This window comes from Apis mellifera, linkage group LG1 (genome assembly GCF_003254395.2).
Source record: "Apis mellifera strain DH4 linkage group LG1, Amel_HAv3.1, whole genome shotgun sequence".
NCBI lineage: Eukaryota > Metazoa > Arthropoda > Insecta > Hymenoptera > Apidae > Apis > Apis mellifera.
In genome coordinates this window covers 18413769-18429299 of record NC_037638.1, presented here as the reverse complement: position 1 = coordinate 18429299, position 15531 = coordinate 18413769, and the positions used below count along the sequence as shown (strand labels likewise).

General features: G+C 37.0%; 2 protein-coding genes across 4 annotated transcripts; both read right to left on the bottom strand.

Annotated features, from left to right (window-relative positions):
* Positions 1–11: 11 nt before the first annotated feature.
* LOC724904 (acylphosphatase-2) lies at positions 12–4510 on the bottom strand. Of its 2 annotated transcripts, none has more exons than XM_001120805.5 (3): positions 3455–4510; positions 2625–2751; positions 12–159 (listed from the first exon to the last, which is right to left on the bottom strand). In XM_001120805.5, exons 1-3 carry the CDS (start codon positions 3525–3527, stop codon positions 45–47), a joined length of 315 nt encoding a protein of 104 aa, XP_001120805.1. In that variant the 5' UTR covers positions 3528–4510; the 3' UTR covers positions 12–44. The 2 variants fall into 2 exon arrangements, with proteins under 2 accessions (XP_001120805.1, XP_006571188.1); XM_006571125.3 differs by lacking the exon at positions 3455–4510 and adding an exon at positions 3217–3448.
* A 755-nt stretch (positions 4511–5265) lies between these two features.
* On the bottom strand, positions 5266–13750 carry LOC551280. Of its 2 annotated transcripts, XM_623675.6 has the most exons (4): positions 12519–13750; positions 9803–9955; positions 7110–7460; positions 5266–6911 (listed from the first exon to the last, which is right to left on the bottom strand). In XM_623675.6, exons 1-4 carry the CDS (start codon positions 13107–13109, stop codon positions 6747–6749), a joined length of 1260 nt encoding a protein of 419 aa, XP_623678.2. In that variant the 5' UTR covers positions 13110–13750; the 3' UTR covers positions 5266–6746. The 2 variants fall into 2 exon arrangements, with proteins under 2 accessions (XP_623678.2, XP_016772632.1); XM_016917143.2 differs by lacking the exon at positions 9803–9955.
* Positions 13751–15531: the final 1781 nt, after the last annotated feature.

Here is a 15531-nt window from a genome sequence, read left to right as displayed (position 1 = left end):
TTTCAACTTCGAAAAAAATGTGATATTAAAAAGAAATCGTTTAATTAGAAGCGTATAACATATCCTTTATATTGTAACCTACTAATGCCCTCCCAATTCGTAAATTCGCAGCGATCAATCTGACTACCTGGACTTCCAACATTTGTTAGCCATTGTGCCCTGAAATAAGAAATTCGATCATTTACTTAATCATAAAGTTAAACAATAGTAATTATTAATTAGTATCATTTAAATTTATTTAAATTTTTTCATTCAATTTATAAATTATACATACTAAATGATATATACAGCTTTATGAAAGATATAGTTGAATACATTTAATTGGAATTCGAATAAACAAACGATCTATTGTTTTTTTATTATCTATTATTAATTTTATGATGCTTAAGTATTTTATGATGACATAATTTTATTACCGCAATTAATATTATCAAAAAAAGAAAATGGCATCACTAATCATTTTTCTATTAATTTTTAAACAAAATTTGCTTATGTAAAATTTAAATTTTTCTAAAAATTGAATTGAATGAATAAAACTTGTAAAAATATAATTTTATTTTATATATTTAATATCGTCGTGTAAAATATTTATGGAATATCAATGCATATGAATATGAATTTTTGGATGGATTCCTGAAATTATTTGTTCTCTACATGCATTAAAATCACTAGTCTAATTTCTATATATCTTTTATGGAATGTTGAATCTACGAAATTTCAAAACTTTCAAATTTGGACATAGAATATTTTCTAAAAATATTATTTTTTTGCCAATTCATTAATCTCAATTAGGGAAATACACATCGATCACAATATAATTGATTAAGTGTGCAAATTGTACACGCATTCTATCTTCAATAGTCACCATAGTTTCGCACACTATATAATTATAATTAGCGGTTAATCAGACCGAGTTCAGATATTTTAAGCATCAGTATCGAAGTAGGATCTTTAAAGTCGATCAGCTGTCCCGTGACAACAACACGAACAGATTTATTAACGCGTCAATGTTTCGATTTACCATCGATATTCTGAATTCAGGATTCTTTTTCCCCGAAATTTGTTTAAGATTCAACAAATTTGAACATTTTTAAAAATTACACGTTGCGATATATTTGAATTATGAAAACTTGAATCTTGAAAACAATTTGTTTGACTTTATGAATAAGTTCACGATTAAAAATGTGAATTGTACGACAATTGAAAGTTTTGTAGAAATGAAAATTTAAAATACAACAATCGAATATTGCGCAGATGAACACTCGAAACGAGTAAAATTAATGAATTTGAAATGAAGTTGAATGATTTCCTTCTGGGGAGAAGCCAGAAATCAATGTTTTGTCCTCGACCGAGCTATTTTCTTTGACTTCAGGTTCACGAGCAATACAAATTCGATCGCTAGATGCATTTTGCAACGCGTTTTCATTTATAATATGCATAATATAAGTATCTATCAATGTTGAAATTTATATATATATATATATATATATATATTATTCACACCAATCTTGCCCGATTAAATGAAATAACTTGTCTTTCGAATATCGTTCTTTCTTCTATCTGTACGCAATTGGCCAAAACATATAGATCAGTAGGTCTGGCTTACTTCTCTAAATAACGATTACATCCTTCTCTCATCTTATTCTTTCTCTACTGTTCCTTGCAAGAAATTCGTCGTTTCGTATCCCTCTTAAAATAAAGGATACTATTAATATAATTCCCACTTTTCTAATTTGGTTTAATTTTCAAATGAATCATTCCATTCATTGTGGTTAATCCTATTGTTTCAGAGAAATCAATAGAATCAAACGATCGAGCATTATTCTCTTCTCTTCGATCAGAGAAAACTCGATGCACCGAGATTATATATATCATTTCTCAAATTAATTTAATCCTTATCTTCCTTTTGTTCGTCGTCATAATTATTTATACTAGCCTCCCCCTTGTCTATCATTGTTGTCAAGTTTTATCAAGTTAACGTTAACTGTTTGCATCGTCGTATTAATACTTTAGTCGTTGCTTTTTAACGAATATGCATTATTTACCGAAGAATCGTCTGCAACAGAAGCGACTTCGTTACGAATAACTGTTGGAAAGCAAACGACGCGATTCGGCAATAACTCATGAAGGAAAGAGTCATCCGCGCTATTATTTCATTAGATCATTATTAAAGTCAGGCCCAACTACCTAATGGTAGTTACTCAGCAATTTGCGGTTAAGGTCATGCGATTTTACCAGAGCACTGAATTCGTGAATTTAAGTTAATACGAGGTAATCATTAATTCGTGGTACGAATTACTAAAATCCAGAAAAAAGACGATCGAGAGTTCTTATCTTGTTCCATCAGTGATTTATTCATTTTTCCTTTTATTTTTTTTTTTTGCCTGAAATCTTGACTTAAATGTTTATCAAGAAGAAATTCGGTATTTTCTTCTTTTCACTTGAATTGTTTCTACGCAAGAAAAACGAAGAAGAGGGAAGATATTCTCTGCAAATTTATTTTATTTTATCTCTCATTCCTTGGTAATCGGAGGAGAATAGATAAAATTTTAATAAAAATGAACTTTCACGCTGTTTACCAATTGGCGCCAATGGTTTGCAAAAGACAAAGAATCGCAACTCACATCTGATCGACGAGCGCACGTGGTCCTTGCATTTTTCCGAGTATCGTGCCGGATTTGGTGTTCTTCACCCAACCGCAAATTCCCAATTGTTGGCATATATCCCTCACGTATTTTGGAAAATAGACACCTGAAAATATATCCAATTGATACCAATCTTTTGATTTAACGGTTTGAATTAACGGTTACTGTCTTTTTATGTTGCAACACGATGTGAAAATATCCAATGATGTCATTTGTAACAATCGAATTGAACTAAAAAAAAAAAAAAGGAAAAAGAAACGATCAAGTTTACTTCTTATATTTCTTTTTATCAGATCACGCTTTTTATTCCATTTTGTGTATTTTATTTGGTAATTTTTATATTTAGAAAATTAATCACTCGTTGATAAACAATAATAAAAATACAATAAAAATAAATATCCTTGAGAATATTAATAGCGAAATACTGAACCGAATTGTGTCATCTTACGGTGTCGATAGAATTTCAAAGTGATTCGTCATCTGTCTATCGAACGAAGAACAAGAAAAAAATAAATCTTTGTTTCGATACCTTGATCGAACAGAAGAGAAACCATTCATTATCTTTTCTTACCATTTTTGCTCTCCATACCTATCATCCATCATCCCAATGTGTTTCGTGCTACTATTACAATTGACATATCACTACGTCGAACGCACATTTCTTTCGACCTTGACGCTCTATTAATTCTACCCGTAATCGTGCTAAAGCAACGTGAGAGGAAACGTTTCAACGAAAGTCTCGTTTCAAGTGGAACGACATTAACCGAATACCCGACGATCTTCTGCCCGATAAAACTTCTCACTCTTACCCTGCACCTTGCCAAAGACCTCGAATTCAACGGAAACCAAAGGTTCATTGCGGAGGGGGTCGTCAGCTGCCATTCTACCAGGATAAAGGGTCAACACAACAGGGTCACCTCACAAGATCCACTTCCTCGATTCGTCCAAAGTTCGAAACGAAATTTCCGATCAGCACACAGCCATGCACGAAGCTTGGCCGAAGACTTTTCTTCTCTGACGGCCACTCTCTTCACCTTTCGCCGTGATACGACCTACCGACTGATTCTGATCATTGCACCACGGCGTCGCGACGCCTCAAATAGACTCCCCACCCTGTGTCGAGGGGAATCCAATTGCAATTGATCGAGAGTCGATCGGCCACGATCATTGCATATTGTTATTCCCGCTCTTTCATCCTTCGAACTCACATTTTTCTTCTCGAACACGCTCCATTCTTTCCTATATTTTTAATCGTCCTTCGCCTTTCCTCGATCATCCATCGCGTTTCTCATTCGCGCCTTTTATTCTTGGCAAATTATCTTATGCTGCATCCACATTAGTGTTGGTGAAATGGATGATATGATGATACTTTTACAAGTAGCTTGCAATGAATTGGTAGCTGGTATATGGAATTTATTTTAGCTTAAAACACGTGTACTCGTGATATTGATCATACGTAGATTTTTTACGTAACTAAAACGTGTTCAATTATTTGATTAATATGGAGAAAACGTGTTATATTATTTATGCTAAATTATACGTTTCCTGTGTGGTTCATATCACATCACTAAATCACTGCATTTGTACAAATCACGGGTAAAATCCAGTGGGAACGTAGAGGAAACTGTGCCGTTGAAATCACTTTTTGTTTTATCCCGATATCTCAATCGGTTGCCGAGATATAAGCATTCGTATCCATGGGTTATTTAACACACGGCGAGCAAACTATGAATGGGCCGGCGATCGATATTTTTTGTTGGAAACGCGTACTACGTTTTTCCAGGAATCGCGTCTGTTATTTGTCTGAAACTTGAGATAGGTTAGTGAGACGAGATACGAGTGAAAGGTCCGAATAAGCGACAAGGACGGGAATAATAAACGATTAAAAATTACCTTTTCCTTTACACGACGATATCTCGGCAACTGAAAGTCATATCGAGATAAATTAAAAAGCATTTTAAAGGGTAAAGTTCCACGCTTCTAATGGCCTCTCTCTGATTGGCTGAACATTAATATTTTCATAGTTACAGCGGTTTAAACTTTTCTTAATTTTAATAGGATTCAATCGAGTTTTAAGACAAATTTAAGATGTTTCAAGAGATAAAAACATCATAGATAAGTGTAATTTTGAAAATATATCGTTTACAACAATATTATTAATGATATATCCAAGATTCTTAACTTTAATTTAAAAAAATCCTTCAAGTGGAAGTAAGTTGAACAATCTTTATCGGATTTAATTATGATATTAATCGAACGGATTTTATAATTTTTCCGTAATTTTTATACACTTGTATAAAGAACATTTTATATTTATATCATTTATGTAAAGTATGAAAAATATGCATTTGCATGGAAATCCGTAATTAACTTACTAATCATCAAGCTTCAATTATATTAATTTGAATCTGTAGCGAGCATTATGTCATAATTAATTCTATAGAATGGAACGATTGTAAATATGAAGAATTAGGATGTATAAATGTAATTCATCTTGATGCAATTTTTTTTTTTCTATATGATCACAATAGAAACGATTCAAAATTCCATAAGCTTCCTTCTTTTTTTATTTCAACGAATGTTTATTTCAATTCAATTCATTTTTTTTTCCTTTTTTTTATTTCAATTCGTGATAAAACTCGCGTATAAATATAATATCGCTGTTTAAACGTAAGGCTGCGCAATTTTGGAATGGCAAGGTGTGTTCAGCGTATCAATACTGGACATTCGAATCGGGAAATAACGTGCCGATTCCCCGATTAACCGCGATCGATTCCGGTTTTCTGCGGGACGAAAGAAAACTTCCGGCACTGGCACATTGTCCATTGTGAAAATGTTAAATGTAGGCCAGGAGGGCAACCGCTTATCATCGAACTAGCTACTTCCCATCGATGTGCCAGCCGCCCATTGTCCCGTCATTATTCCAGTTAATTAATTATTAGTACGCCATGACGTCGTAATTGATGTACAAGAGCAAAATCTGCGGGGTGTACAGGATGCAGGAGAGAAGGTTATAACCCATTTATAATGATCGTGTCCAGTCTATTACCATTGTCATCATCAAGGTCTCATCTAACGCTAGAATCGCAAGTGTACACTTTTTTTCATAAATTGTTAATTGTTGCAAGAAATATTTAAAAATTTAATCGAATCAATGGTGAAAGCGACAGTGTAACGATGACTAGAAGTCCTATGGAATCGATGCTGACGAACACTTTTCACCTTCGTCTTATCATCTCTTATATTCGTTAATACGGATAATAATCGAGTCCTTATAATTAATCTTTTGGTAAATTAGTTGAAACATTCGGTGGTTAAACTTCCATCGTTTAATTGTCCATCGATTATCGGAGCATTATACGAGAAACGTACGATTCCTTGAGCCAGCGCTCGAATTAAAACAGAGTGCTTGCGGAATCATTCTGAATTCTGAATGAATCGTCGAGTCTAAACGCACGTGTCTATTACGTGTGTGTACGTATCTAATTTTTATCTCGTACAACTCACCGCCTACGCAAATACAATTTAACGGGCGAACAGGGTATCTTTCTCGTAATGCCCCTCGTCCACGATTAGGGATGCATGCATGATCGAAAACGCATTTGTATTCGCATGTACACACACACACACATATACACACATCCACTCAATCCCTTATGTACACGTAATCGTCATTCTTTCACAGCCATTCCCGAATCGAACTTGCTTCATTCCGTTCATTCTCATCTCGCGATCGTTTCTCATCGATCTACTGATAATAATAAAATCCTTGTCCTAAGCGTTGTCTATCTGCGCGTCTATCTATTTGTCGTTATTCTATACAGCTATTTTTTGCGCTCCGTTCCACCGTCTATTTATTCTTTACAAACGACTTCAATATGAAGTCCGTGTATAGTAATTCGTTTCCCTGAAGTTTTTACGATCTCCAATTTCACTGTGTACGATCACTGGCCACAAAAGCACAAAATATACGAGAAACCAATTCTTCTCGAAACTTGTGTTTCTTTTTCTTTCCCTTGTCTTTCGATGGTCTCACGAAGGATCGATCGGCGAAGGAATATTTAGAGAGGGAATTCACGAATTCTTCTGTTTCCTCGAAAGTTAGACGAGAGATTCGGGATTCGTCGGTAGGATAGTGGTGGCGGTGCTGTTCGGTAAAAGTGCCCCGTTCTCCGCGTCTTTGGGATTTCCGTCTGCTCGTGGGCGGAAATCCTTCGAGGCCACCAGCAAGTTTTGTCGTCTCGCTTCCTTCTTCTCGCGTTCGACCTGAAAATAAACGAGTTAATTATTCCATGATTAGATTTTTTAAACTCGCGTATCAAATAAAATTGATCGATGATTGAAATTCAATTATGAAAATTCTTTTTTTCTATCTCTGATAGAATGTAATGATCTTGGACGGGATTACGTATCGAAAGTTGATTTTTACGCATAATTGGAGCAAAATCTTATCTCGCCACTAACCTTGAAGAACAATCGAAGATAATGGCAAGGAAACACGACGCACTTGCCATCATCCTCCTCGGCGTCGATGTAAACGCCGCGGACGAGGATCGAGTTGCTGCAGTTGAGAAGCACGAGGAAAACGAAGCATCCGACGTGGGTGATCCAGCAGGACATTTCTTGATTGTCAGGCACCAGCCACAGATCCAACACGTTCCAGATACCACGCCAAACGTTCACCGTTCCCAGGAAGCTGAGCAGCAGGAAACAATCCGCCACTATTAAACGGGCCAAGCCTTGAAGACGAGCGCACGCGTATCGCATCAATGGTTGCAGAGAAAACGTCATTGTCACTATCACGTATCCGATGGCCTGCAATTGCACGCGTCAATTGTTCAAATATATATAATAATAAACAGAGTGAACGATTGGCAGTTGCAAATTATTCATTTTAGGCGTTCTGATTTACAGCCCAATTTATATATTTCTTGATGAAAATGGCTCGGTTATTTCAGATGAAACAATTGCAAACGAATGTTTTTATCTTATCTTCCTCTTTTTCTTTTTCCCCATTTTTACCTTTTCCTCTTTCTTTCACTTTTAAGCTTTTTTACTTATTGTATACGATACGATTTATCAAGTTTTTATTCTATACATTTTACATTTCGTTTCTTTTAAAAATACGCTCTTAGCTTTTTTCCCCTTAGCCTGTATTTTATAAAAGTACAATTCTTTGTTTAACAGATTGTGAAGCACCTCGTCTTTCCTGCGATGTGTTGGATCGAGCAAAAGAGAAGCCTGTGGATGACGTCCACCACGTTCCCATTAATCGGAAATTCCATTGAATCAACCGACGACAAATAGTCCACCGTTGTTTCACGGATTTGAAGCGGCATTGCGAGCGAGTGAATTGGATGACCCTCGCGCAATCATCGACCCTCTTGAGGATTTACGTTATCGCGGTTACTGAACAAACCGTATCGGTTTAATTCTTCAAGAAGAAATTTCAAACGCCATGCGTTAATTTCAGGTATAAACCCTTCTAAACCCTTGAAAAAGTTTTTAAATCTTGCAAGAGTTCGTTAAATGGTATCGTCGAGCAAATATTATTGTGTAAATATTATCAATGATAGCGTTCAAATTAATCCTTCATTATCTTTGCACTTTAAGACGATGCATTAATGAATCTTCGTAAGCGTAACATTTATCATTCTATTTAAATTACCTACTCTCAAACGTCTCGAGATACATACAGTTCGATGAATTTATCAAAATCGATCAAAAAATAATTCCACGTCCATGAATTTAATTTAAAATCGATAATTGGAAAAAACGGTGGCGCCGTTGATAAGCAAAATATCGCGTCGAGTGGCGTCTCGAGAATGAAAATATTTGTTTACCTCTCATTTGGATTTTCCAGAAGTCAAGAAGAGAACGATCAAAATCGAAGATATTAATTTATTCTTATCGATAAATAGAGGAATCTGTTTAATTTTTCCACTCCAACTTATGCGAATAGTTAATCTCTCCTTTGATAAGAAATTCGTAATATGAATCGTGTTGGCACGATCACCTGGTTTCTAGACAAATCTTATCGTTTGCATCGACCAGACATTCGTCGCGTCAGATCTCTTTGGAACAGGCGGCGATCTTTTTATTCTCCGCCAATCATGTCGAGGGGGAAAAAAATCGCAACGACAGTCTAATATTATTGTTGTCGCGGAGGATACGTGGCGCCAACTGAACGTATATCGTTTTGCAACCGAATAATTCCACGAGTTTGCGGATTTACTTTGCAATGTTGAAATATTTGTGTTTGCCAACGTTGTATGAGTAATTCACGATCGTTAACGGAGAAATATAAGGAATATTCGAATGACGGATGAAATACGAAATGATCATCGAAAGATTACGGAACAAAACTGCAAATTGCGTTCCGGATGTTTATTCTTTGGAAAATGGAGGGTAATTTTGGAAATTTCAACGAAGAATTTTAACGTTGGTTTCGATGAGAAGCTTGAACGAAATCAATCGTAACAGAGATTTAAAATAAAGACCTCGACTTCGAATTTCGAAGATTTTCCAACAATTTTGAAGGCGATTCGCAATGGATAGTTCGATAGAAATTTTTCAGCCAATTCAGGATGAATTTCAACGGGAGGATTTCGACGGGAACAGGACGAAAGGTTTAATGGGATGGGCCTCCGGGTGCGGATCAACGATCGTCATTATTGAAAAATTAAACAAATCCTCTCGTTGACCGCGTTCTCTCCGCAACGTATTCAGACAAGTAAACGCAGCCCAGTAATAAAGTGTCTTTGCGCGCACACACACACGTCAACAGTTTTGTCATGTGCCCTCGCAATCATACAATTGGCGAATATTCAATTATACAATCGGACCAACGGCGTGCCGCTCGTCGCTCTCTGCGTAGGTGGCACGTTTCAAAATGTCGTTCAACACGTGATTGTTAATGACACCCGATGACACGCGTTCGTTCGATAGGATGCTGTTTTATCGAATCTTTGGACGCGCCACCACGGATTTACGCGGATTTCATCAGGGGTAAACGAACGAATTCGTTCGAGAATCATCTTTTCGAGATCGATTGCAATTTTTCATTCGAACCGTGATAATTTTAAAAATCATGATTTTTAATTCCAAGAATTTACATCTTGTTTCTTTTTTTTTTTATGAAAAAAGGAGATACTTACGAGAGATCCAATAGCTGAATACTCGTGATCGTCAGGGAAAAGATAGAGATCGAATAGTATCCAAACACCTCTCCAAACGAACACAACCAAAGTACCAACCACTCCAACGCTGAAGGCACAATCCAGTAAGTACAACGACCAGTCCCTTGTGTTCTGCAATCGGACAATATAAACGATTGACAAATATCGTTCGTAGATGGGGGTGTTGTTTGAAGAGACGCGGGAACTATGATAAAATGACGTGATGTTGTTGTCGATCGTGTATTGCTTATACATGGAAGATTATTTATGACGAGAAAAGAATTCGTAGTTTACCCTATGATAGGCGTTCAGATCTCGATTGAACTTTGCAAGAAATGGTATGCGACGCACGATTGAAATTCAATAGCATGGGAACATTTATGCATTGAATTTAAATCGTTAAAAATATATTATTCAAAGCAAAATGTTATTAATAGAAATGTTAGATTTTTTTTTTCATTGAAATTAAAATAATATAAATATATTTGATACGTATAACATTTTTCTTTTGTTGTTTTTACAAAAATATATAATTCTTTGTAATAACTTGATTACTTCTATTAACTTTTTTATTCATCTATTTGCTGATAATAATTATCAGTAGTAAGAATTACAATTATCTTTAAATTTTTTTAAAAATTATTTAATTTTATTTCGAAGAATGAATCGAAGTGAAACGATATTTCCTGATATTTGTAATCGTTTTCTTTGATTTATGAATTTGGAAAATGGTTCTAATATTAACGATAAACAACAGAGATGAGATTAATTACGTTTCATGTGTGTTTAATATATTTTCGTTGAATCATTAATATAACGTAATTTTTTCACGTAGATCGCTAACTCACGCTTCCCTAAATTCGCTGATTCATTAAAGTTTAAATTGCTGGAGGGATGGGGACATTGCTACAATATTGCCCTGTTACGAGAACTGAAAATTGTGGAAGAAGATAATTAAAAAGGTAATTAATTCCTATTCTAACAAAAGACTAATAAATAGAATAATTTCCAATTTAAATTTTTTATACATATTTTAATCAAAGTGCCTGCTCGAATTTTAAAATAATATAATACAACAAACAAATGAAGACAAAATTTCCCTTTTAAAGAATATCAAATATTTGTTAACATTTGATCAAATGTTTTATTGAAAGATAGTAATTCAAAATATTTGAAAACGAGAAATATTATCAATTAAATAATTTTCAATTTGGATTCTTAATTCGACACATAATTTAAACAGATTGTTTATTTGAAGAGCACGTAAGATAGTATTTTAACTCGTTGCTTGTAAAAAGGATTTCGGCAACGAGTTTGACAGCACAAATTGGAGGGATTTTCCGGTCGACGAACCATTTGTAAGATAAACAGTCATCCGAGTGTATCACCCGTCGACTTTCCGCGACACCCTTCTGTCCTCGATTTTTAAGTGATGGAGAGCCAACTGCGCGGTAATTAATTCAAGATCGTTCTCCATTCTTTATCATCGTCTTCGATAAATCATTTCCAATCCATCAATGAGAAATATCAAATCTCCTCACACGGAATACTAATCGATCAAAAATCAAATATAAAATTATCAAACTGTTTAAATATTTATAATAAGAAGAAACGTTAAAATATTTAGAATTGAAAATACGATAATCAATTCTCTGATCAATTACCTAATAAAATTTGTTTTAACTCCAATTCCATTCAGTGAATTTTATTCATATTTATATTCAATGTTATTGGAAAAATGTAATTCGTATAAAATTATTATTACGTATTTGATGTTTTTTTTTTTTTTTAATTTTGCTTGAATCGAAGGAGAAAGCTTCGAGCAATGAAAATTGGTGCAATCGCAGGCCGTGCTCGTGCGTGTGCAAACTGCACGGACGCAATGCTGTTCAACTATTGGGAGAGACAGCCGGAAACTGTGCTTATACCTTGCCATCGATGCCGTGCAACGCACGGCTCTGGCTTCATTGATGCGTCAAAACACGACGCTGTCTAGCTTCTTACGTTTCCTGTTTAACGTTTATCCTTCTAGTTTTCCACGAAAAGTATCGAAATCTGTGACAGAGTTTTTGGCTGAAGAAGTTTTAGTTTTGATTTTTTTTGCGTAATAAAGTATCTCTTCGATCGATCGACGTGTCGAAAATTTGCGTATGATCAAGTTTGTTACCACTTTCGACGGAAAATTCGAACGAAACACACTTTCAAATCGTTGATTTATTCGATTAAAAGTAGAAATTAATATTTATATTTTCGCGAGACACGAGTTGTCACGAGATTTCGCAGCCTTGTAGGTAATTTCACTCGTGTTATTGGTGACCCACTATAATGTCGGTGAAACGGAATGGTAAAATAGATAAAGAAGATAATGGAAGCAAAGATAGAAGGGTATTATCGTTGTAGATAGAAAATTTTCCAACTCTCATCGACTAGCTTTGAATTCTTTTCAAACCATGATCGTAATCAAGATTTTCGTTCGCGTATTTACTAAATAGAGAATAAATGAAACGAGGAGAATCGTAAAGAACGCGAAAATAGATTTTTCGAAAGGAAAATTCGTTGATGAGAAAGCTTTACACGTTACGCGTAACTTTTCTTCTATCGAACACGAATCGTCACATCTTCGTCAATTTAAGAAACAAGAATAATTCTTCGAGTTTTGATATCACGTTGCAAAGTATTGGACGTTATTACTTACGTTCACTCGGAACATGGTCTGCACTTCGAAGTATCCCGGACATGAATCCAAGCAAAGCGAGAACGGTGGCGCGGAAATGTTCCTCACGGCACGCATGATCGCCAACGCGAGAAGACTAACAATGGTGGTGGCGAAAACCGTGCTCGCCGTGTGTTCCGTGTACTGGTCGAGGGCCTGCCACGCGCCACGCCACGCATTTACGCAGCAAAAGCCGAAAACGGCCGTGTACAACCTCGACCCGACGTAGTACGACAATCTGTGCTTGTCCGGGTGTAGAAGCTCGTTCAGAACGTTCTGGGAGACGTTGAACGCGTACAACCCTACAAAACCGATCACTATCGAGGTCAAACTGCTGAACACCCGATCCTCCGGATATACGTAGACGTCGCTCAAACCCCAGGTGCCTCTCCAGTAGCCGACCACCGCGGGTGCGGCCACAGTGGCTGAGAATACCGTGTCCAAAATCGTGAGTATCGTGTAATGGAGACGACTCGATGACCGACCGCTCAGTCCGCTCGTCATTCCGGTGCCACCTCGTAACTCGACCATTCTCATCCAATCCTGATCGAGCCTAGTCGCACCGCTCATCATGCATGACTCGAGGCTGTGGTGGTACGCTCTCTTCGGTGGTGCACGCCTTCGGGCCGAGCTTTCCAACAATCCCACCGAGAGCCTCTCATTATTCTCGACACGAGAAACGTTGTCCTTTGGTCTTCCAATTGAGCCCTTTCAATCACGATCGTTGTCAAGTTCAATTCAAATCGTTTCTCGAGTGTCTGCTCGCGTCTCCGGGGACGTTGGTCAACGAGCTTTCAAACGACCGGATCTTCTTCGAGGATTCCTTACCGGTTAACGTTCAATCTCACTGTCCGGAAATCCTCGCGTTGTATTCTAGCCATAGCTCCTCTCGCTCTTTCTTTCTTTCAAGGTTTAAGGGGCTCGAATTACAGATTCGAACGATTTCGTCGCTTGCCGAGCAGCGCTCGACGATCAAGCTTTGCAGCGGATCTTCTTGAAGTAATACTGGATCGCAGTGATCATCCTATCGAAAGATCCTCTTTCGTCGATTTTACGAAATTCTGCGAGGAACGATCTTCTCGAACGACGACGGATAAATTGTTGAAACGGTACTCGTTGCTTCCACCCGACATCTTCAATGCTCCGACAACTTTTTCATCGCATCACAGATCACGCAGCTGATCTACTCTCGGCAAATCCAAAAGCCGTGGAGGAGGACGATTTCGAGGATTCTCGGTTCTCGACGATCCCGTGTGTTTCTCGTTCGAATTTTCGCGATTCACTTTTCTCGAGGAGCGCGGATCGCAATACTGTGGATGATGCACCGATCCACACGGGGCGAGACACGCGAGACTGTCAACCGACAGGTCGGGCTGCGGGTGAGTACTGGCATCTGTTCAGTCACCGCTATCTTTTATCAAGTGCTAAGCAGAGACCAACACTATCGCATTATCATGAACAGCTTCGTCATACGGACCATGGCATAGAGAATAGAGTGTACGGTGCTCTGCACTCTTCCCTTCCTTCCTCGATCTCTCTGACGAACCCCCACCCATGGATCGGTGAAGCTACGTGCACGCTTGATGAACAAGCGCGGGGACGAGCTTTCGACACCCACTACACGCTACGCTTCTAAGAAAGTTCAAAGGCATCGCCACCAGTCCACTTCCTTCTCAACCGAGCCTTCCAAATCGTAAGGATGATTGCGAAAAATGGCCACAATTATGGAGAACTAAATTAGTTCGTAAGAAATTATAACAGTTAACGACGATGATGCTTCTTTTTCAAACGAAGTCTTTCAAACGATTCTCCTACGAGTTTCTTGAAACTCTTATGTGTAATATTTTTCAAGGATCGATGTGATCATTTCAATTTCTTCATTTGTCAAGCGTATAATATATATATATATGTATACATATAAATGCGATTACTTGATGAAAATTCTCCCTATGCAATCGCGCTGAATACACTTCATCGTTGAAATAGATTAAAGGTAGCTCGCTAAATTTTTCCTACGCGACTCGATTTCCACGATTTTAAACTAGACGACGCTTAAAAAATCGAACTCAACCGGATGATGAACAATGATCCTCGTTATTTCGTATATATTTTCTGCATATATATATATATATATACACGCAATTCGAACAACGCTTTGTTGGAACATTTCACATACATGTTTATCCCCCGGCCAAGTATCTTGAACGGCAATTAGCGGCTGTTAGTGTCATCAGACGATATCGCGGACTGGCAGCAAGGAGGGAATTTTAATTGAACCCGAACCGGTGTGCTTTATCAGGCTGACAGTGAAGGCAACCGCGTAAATCGTGATCGACGTTTACGCGACAATCAGCCGCTAATTAACAAATCTGGAACCCGGTGTTGAACCGATAAGAAACAAGATAGTGGTGGCAGGAGAAGAGAACCTATGGGTGACCTGAACCACCTTGAAGCCCAATTTTTCTGAGTGGCGTTTCCTGTCCACCAGTTCCATCGGGCTTTTGTCGTGCCAAACACGTCGCTAATCGCCACCTTTTTGTACACCAATCAAGCTTGGATTACGACCATCTTCTTACCTTGACCTGCCATTCTTTCTTTCTTTCTTTCTTTTTTTTTTTTTCATCATTTAATCTTTTGTTAAAAAAAAATTTGCTCCTCGAATCCTTGATTGATAATTTTCTGTGCGTATCTGCCAGCCATTGTGCGATTCGGTGATCATGTGTTTGAGGATGCTTTTAACTCTTCGAGTGATTATTAATGATTAGTATATAAATTATAGGTGCAATTTTGTCTGCTCTGTATCATATTTTATGTACAATTCGAGATGTTAATCATACCGAGACGCGCTATATTTTTGGCTACTCTAAAATGATTATCTCTGTGATTAGTATCTTTTATATTTTCTGTTCTTTACACATATATTAGCGTAAAACAAGGACGTATAGATGATGATGCCAATTCAAGATATAATTTAGCGGGACTAAAAAGAAAAATA

Coding starts and splice junctions, on each gene's coding strand:
- LOC724904 (XM_001120805.5), bottom strand. CDS start 3,527: ATGGCAGCTGACGACCCCCTCCGCAATGAACCTTTGGTTTCCGTTGAA. Junction 2,752..3,454: donor GGTCTTTGGCAAGGTGCAGG/GTAAGAGTGAGA, acceptor ATATATTTTCAG/GTGTCTATTTTCCAAAATAC. Junction 160..2,624: donor CGTGCGCTCGTCGATCAGAT/GTGAGTTGCGAT, acceptor TTCTTATTTCAG/GGCACAATGGCTAACAAATG.
- LOC551280 (XM_623675.6), bottom strand. CDS start 13,109: ATGATGAGCGGTGCGACTAGGCTCGATCAGGATTGGATGAGAATGGTC. Junction 9,956..12,518: donor AGACCATGTTCCGAGTGAAC/GTAAGTAATAAC, acceptor GTCCGATTGCAG/AACACAAGGGACTGGTCGTT. Junction 6,912..7,109: donor ATCTTCGATTGTTCTTCAAG/GTTAGTGGCGAG, acceptor GTTTATTTTCAG/GTCGAACGCGAGAAGAAGGA.